At 46.9% G+C, this 6,358-nt stretch overlaps 1 protein-coding gene across 1 annotated transcript; it reads right to left on the bottom strand.

Annotated features, from left to right (window-relative positions):
* Positions 1-707: 707 nt before the first annotated feature.
* Positions 708-4,642, bottom strand: PCDH20 (protocadherin 20; the record flags this gene model as incomplete). Its single annotated transcript, XM_080799362.1, has 2 exons — positions 708-3,434; positions 4,511-4,642. 2 exons carry the CDS (start codon positions 4,640-4,642, stop codon positions 708-710), a joined length of 2,859 nt encoding a protein of 952 aa, XP_080655488.1.
* Positions 4,643-6,358: the final 1,716 nt, after the last annotated feature.

Below are 6,358 nucleotides of genomic sequence, written 5' to 3'. Positions count from 1 at the left end.
GTAAAGGGAACAGAAAGCCATTTGAGTACATGGAGAGCGAAATACTCTTCAGCAGGTCAACTCTGTAGCACACACATGGCCATGTTTTCACCCTTGCTAAAAAGAAATTGCGCTTCTTTGTAACACCTTCTCTTTCAAACTATACATGATGTACTTGTGAGGTAATAAACATTCTGTTTACAAATGCATTTCTTTTCTTTCGTATCATACATTGAAGTGCAGTGAAATTCAATTTATTTCAATTTCATATCTCTTAAATGTTAAAAACAATATATTTAAAATATACTCTTTCGTTAATTTCATGTACAACAACTGTCCTGTACAATACCTCAAAACAGTTCCCTGCAAAGGAGCAGCTGATGCCCTCTTGTGGTTAAAGGACTTTTTAGACAAAAAGATGCAATGTACCATTTTCTTACCTTATTCTCAGGTTCTATCATTCTGCTTGGTGAATGAAAGCTGCAAATCATGTCCAAGCTTTTTTATAACAGTTCTATAGCTGTTAGTACTAATTTTCATTAAAAAATGCTGTACACATTTTATAACCTCTGATTTTAAATTTAAAAACCTGTAAACAGCTTATTTACAATATAGTACAAGTTATAAATTAGTCGTCCTTCATTGGAGCTGTCATCTACACACTCTTGTTTAGGTGATGGAAACTACCCAAAGTCAGCTACATCTCTGTGCTATTCCACAGTGAAATATCAAATATTAGAAATAGCCATTGGTTTCTTCTCTCTCATATGCAAGTCAATTTTTCCTTTGAGTGGAATTTGTACTTCCAAATTTTCGTCTTCCCTGTGATGCTTTTTCCCTCTCCTTAAGCAGATGTATATGCCCATCCCTGTTACAAGTGTGAGAGAACCCAAGCTTATTACAGAGAGAGCAACTAGAGTGGGCACACAGGACACAGACTTCTCTTTCCTGTGAGTTCGTTCTATTGAGATCTGTGGTTCTTTCTCCTCTATGTTGATTTCTGGTTCCTTTCTTAGAAGACTCTCAATGTAGCTCTCATTACTGACAGTGTCATTGACAAATAAGTTCACCATGACTGTGGAATGGAGAGGTTCCGGATAACCATGGTCGCTCACTTTCACCAGTAAACGATGAAGCCCATAGTCGGTCTGCAGCAATGCCTCTTCCAAAGTAATATTGCCAGTTTTAGGGTCAATCCTAAAAGACTCGGGCCTAGGACCTCTTCTTCCTATGATGCTGTAAGCTATGACAGCATTCATGCCCGTGTCTTTGTCAACAGCATAGACCTCTGTAACTGGGGAGCCGGGGAGAGTAGAAGGCAGTACCAACAGGTAGGACATGTTGGACTGAGGAAATAAAACCAGAGGAGGGTTGTCATTGATATCTAGAAGGAGAATTGTGATTTTTGCAGTCGAAGAGAGGGCAGGCTCACCCCCATCAACAGCTTCGACCCACAAAGTATAGGAGCTTTGCTGCTCTCTGTCCAAAGAGACCTTAGCTCTCAACATGCCCTTTCCTGTGTCTATGACAAAAATATCACTCTGGTTCACCACCGAGAGGGCTACCCATCCATTTCGTCCAGCATCAGCATCTGTGACACTAATTACCCCAATTTCACCATATCCTGGAAAGTTTTCTGGCACAAAAAAGCTGAAGTCCTTGTTGATGAACCTAGGGCTGTTGTCATTTTTATCCAGCACGGTGAGTGCCACAGTGGCAACTGATTCTCTGGGTGGCTTCCCAGAGTCAACAGCTCTGACTGTGTACCTATACTTTTCTTTCTCTTCTCGATCCAGCTGAGTGGAAACTGTCAGAATTCCTGTGACACTGTCTAAGGAAAAATAGGAGGGGGCATCAGGTCCCAGGAAATAGGAAACTTGGCCTCTCTCTCCACTGTCAGCATCCGTCGCGTACAGCTTAGTCAAAAAGGCATTGGGTGCGTTATTTTCTTCAATAGTTAGTTCCAGCAAGGGTTGCAGGAAAATAGGAGCATTGTCATTGTCATCTAAAAGTTGCACTTTAATAATTTTTTTGACATGAAATCCCTCTGAGTTCCAGGCCACCACAGCTATTTCATAGAACTGCTGTAGCTCATAGTCCATCAGTTTTGTGGTTTCCAGCAAATATTCATTATTGTACGGTTTGTAGGGTGATAACCTAAATGGTCCTTCACCGTCCAGGTAGCAGTTCACCTTGTATTTACCTTCTGGATCTCTTATGGTGAAGAATGCAATTGGAGTGTTAATGGGCTCCAGTTCTTTCAGGTAAACAATACCGTCTACCTCATTGGCTATATAACGAGGAACAATTTCAGGTGGTCTGAAAATGACTTTGATGATGGTCACCAGTGCAGTGGTCACAGCAGGGATGCAGCCTGGCCCGTTAGCAAGGATGGTGAGCTTGTGCGTTTGCAGAACACTTCCCCCAATCTTACTGAAAAGTTTAATGACTCCGGTGGTTTCGTCCAGATGGAATAAATCCTTGGATGCTTGTGGAACTTTCTGGCTGTAAGCATAGGTGATCTGAGCATTGGTTCCCAAATCTCTATCCACAGCCTGAACAGCTGCAACCGGTGTGCCCACTGTAGCATTCCCAAACACAGTGACATTGATCTGTGAGTCTGTGAAGAGAGGGCAATTGTCATTAATGTCAGTTATGCCAATGGTGAGGGTGGCGCTGCCCAACAGTGGTGGAGACCCACCATCCTCTGCTATGATGATGCTCACGTACTGGTCCTGGGTCTCCCTATCCAGCAGTCCCATGACAATTAGGTAAGGAGTGCGCTCCCCATTCTCATTCTCCTCCACATCCAGCGTGAACATGCGGTGGTAGTCCAGTAAGCGGTAGGTCTGCACTCCGTTCGTGCCTACATCTGGGTCCATGGCAGGATGCTCTATGGCGAGCCGAGTGTTTATAGGTGCGTTTTCTGGAACCCAAACCGAGATTTGGGAAACGGGGAACTGCGGGGCATTGTCATTGATGTCCTGGATAGCGATTTTCACCTTCACAAACCTAAAGTATTCCTGAGGCAGGACCAGTACATCCAAAAGCAAAAGGCAAGAGTCAGAGGAAGGGGAGGAGGAGATGGAAATACTGCCGCCCCAGGCAGCTCCTCCACCTCCTTCAAGACACAGGGCCTCCCGGTCGATCTCCTGGGCCGAAGTGTGCAGCTCTCCGGAGCGGTTGTCTAGGGTCACGTACTGACCACTCAGTCCCCGGGAGGCCAGACTGAAGGAGAGAGGGGGGTTCCGCTCAGCCACGGTGCGCTCAGGCAGCTGCGACAGCTGGTCCTGCCTCCCGGCAGCGCGGGGCACCAGCCGCAGGTCCTCCGCCAGGCTGCCGATGAGCACCCCCGCGGGCAGTCCCTCGTTCAGGCTGTACAGAAGCTCCGTGGCCCGGCTGTAACTCGCGAGGCAGTTGAAGGGTCCCACGAAGAGGAAAAACAGAAACAAATGCTGAAAGGGGAGGGGGAGGGGAGAAGGCTCGTTACACACACGCGGGAACACGGAGATTGGAGTCAGAAATCAGGGCCACAAGGTCATATTTGCCCCCATCCCCATTACCAAAGGCAAACCCTCCAGTCAGAGAGGGATGAAGAGGAAAACTTGCTGCAAAGAAGAGATTTACTGGGGCAACACTGTCGCCAAAACTTAATTTTTTTCTGTTCACTTTCTACCCTCCCCCTCCTTTCCCCAGCTCCCCATCGGCGCCCTTATTCAATTAATAATCGGAATCCCCAGCCATAAAGCATCCCTGGAAACACACGCCAGAGTGGAAAGCACTCAAGTCAGGGACTGCGCAACGCCGCAGGGAAACCACCCGAGTGGGTTATGGAGAGGGAGAGGTTGGTAGTGGAGAGGACTGAGCGATGTTGGGCAATTCATCATTTATTTCCCATTGAAATGTTTCTACCACTAAGGTCTCCGGAACGCGAAATGTGTCACATCCTTTATTATGAGAACACCACCAACAACAATATCAATAACAATAATTATTATATGGAAAACATAGTGACACTTTCCCTTCGGAACTAGCCCTCCCCCCCCCCCCCATTAAATAAACACTTTAGGTCAGAGAAGTAATTTTCATTTTAGCTCTAATCTAGGGTCAAATTGAAAGGATCTGAATCTCCACCTCCTAACAAGCCCTTCCTAGTGTCCCTCCCCTAAGGAAAAAGAAGTAAACGCAGAAAATGCTTATGCAAAAACAATTTGCCAATTACAGTGGACAGTCCTAGCAGGTGCCGACAGCAGCAGAGAAATCTCCGCACCCCAGTATCTCAAGCGGATCGAGCCCCCCCCCACACACATCTGCCTACATTTCTATTTCAGAAACTTACTTTCCCAATCCGAAGACTTGCCTATTTCTTGCTAAAATGAAGACACCTTATGTCAAACTCCATTTCCCTCCCCCCGAACCTTCCCGTAAAGTTTGGATTAAGGGAAAGGTTTGAAAACCCATCAAGAGTAGGAACTGCCTCACAGCACTGCAACTTGTCGGGGCTGCAGGGCTCCCGGACCCCAACCCTTACCGGCAGGTTTCTGTGGCTGGCGCTGCTCCTGGGACGACTGAGACGCCCCATATCCAGGCGCGGGTGCCAGATCTCCGGGCGCCAGCTCACTGCCAGGGCCCGCGAGCTGCGCGCATTCCCTCGGCCGCGCATTCCCAGGGAGGCTGCAGTCAGCGCGCTCCTGTCGGGAGGGCGGCAGAAGACACTCCCTCTCTGTTCATGCAAATCGCCGGGGGAACTTCAGCCAATAGTCACTGGCTCGTCAATTAAGGACGCGGGCTAATGGCGGGGGGCAGCAAGGCGCGGGGCAGAAGGGCACGGTCATGGTTTCCTTCCCCGGACGCAGCTAAGTCCAGACCCCGCCGGAGGAGCCGGAATGGGGGACTTGCCTCCTAAGACTGCGACGAGGCGCCACCCGGTCGGGCACTGGAGCGCGCGCTCACCAGCCTCCCTCCTCGCCGCACCAGTCAGAACCCAAGTCCACAGGTTGCGAGCGCGAGAGGGAGATTAGAATAAATAAATAAGCCTGCATGTATATCTGAATATAGAGAGAGAGGAGGTCGGCGCTACAGGGCAACCACAGGCGCGATCCCCAAACGCTCGCTTTTACCACCAGTTCTTCGGAGAGACTTGCTTCCAGCAGTGTGTGCACAGAGAAAGAAAATCCACTCTTCTCTGCGAAGGGAAGGAACTTCAAACTCTTTTTAAGGTGGTTTGAGCCGGAAGAGCAAATAGGTGAATTCGGTGAGGGTTTTGACATGCTCTAATTTTTGAATCTTCGCTGTTGGTGGTGGCAGGCTTCTGCTAGTTTCCTAGTTGTAGGCGCAAGGGTCTCTGGGTGTCTGCCTTGTGGTCTTACTTTAGAGGCAGTTGTGGCTTCTGGCCAAGGGAAAGAGCCCAGGGGGAAAGTGGAAACAATTGTGTGGTAACTAACACAAGTAGTTCTGCCTGTTGGCAATTTTAACATAATTCTCAAAGGGGGGCATTTTCTTTTTTCACTCACTGAAGCTTAGGTAAAAAATTGGTTACTTTTCAAAATGTAGCTTTTTTTCTTTCTCTTGGAATGCTTACTGGGAAAATGGCCCTTTAGAAAGGAATCCTGAAGGGGTGTGGTGCAAAAATGCAGATATTTCCTCTGATTCTCACACTAAATAGTCATGTGACCTGTATCTTCATTTATAAAATCAGGGCTGGTGAGAGACTCCAATGCATTAAGTCTGTGAAACACTTTTTGATCTGCAGGGTGCCGTAGAAATAATGGAAAAGACCATTGGCCTTTCCCAGAGTAGACATTTCTCTTCATCACTGGGTTTCCAGATAGACTCTGCACTGCCCTGAACATAAAATCCTCCCCACTGCATATTTAGTGACTGAGCCCCGAATAGAAAAATCTTCCTCTTGGTTCACAGAAAGGTCTGACATCCTGTGCTTTCCATAAGAACCACCTTAATTTTCCTATCCTGCCCTATACTAACTAGAATCTAAATTGGTTGGCTGAACTAATTGTTTCACTCCTTCCTATTTTCTCTTCATCTCTACTAATTATAGAGACATGGAGTCCTAAATATTGACAACACACTACATCAAAACACCTGGTGTGTGGAACGGTTGCTTACTGTGCAAATGGGACCATACATGGAGTACACAAAATTCCTTGTAGTATGTATCTGGCGTATGATATGGATCTGATTTATAAAATTAGCTCCTTTAAGCTCTTTAGAATGAAATTGGAGTACTGATGAAGAGGTGAACACACAGAGGAACAAGTACACATGGGTGTGAAGCCATTATACTGCTGATAAACAAAGCACAGTCAGGGAATTAGTATATGTCTCTTCTTCAGCTGCTAATTCTGCCCTCCAGATGAAC

The sequence above is a fragment of the Martes martes genome (genome assembly GCF_963455335.1).
Source record: "Martes martes genome assembly, chromosome: 3".
In the NCBI taxonomy this organism is placed as follows: Eukaryota; Metazoa; Chordata; class Mammalia; order Carnivora; family Mustelidae; genus Martes; species Martes martes.
The sequence above is the reverse complement of the archived record's forward strand: the minus strand, read 5'-3'. Positions and strand labels throughout refer to the sequence as shown.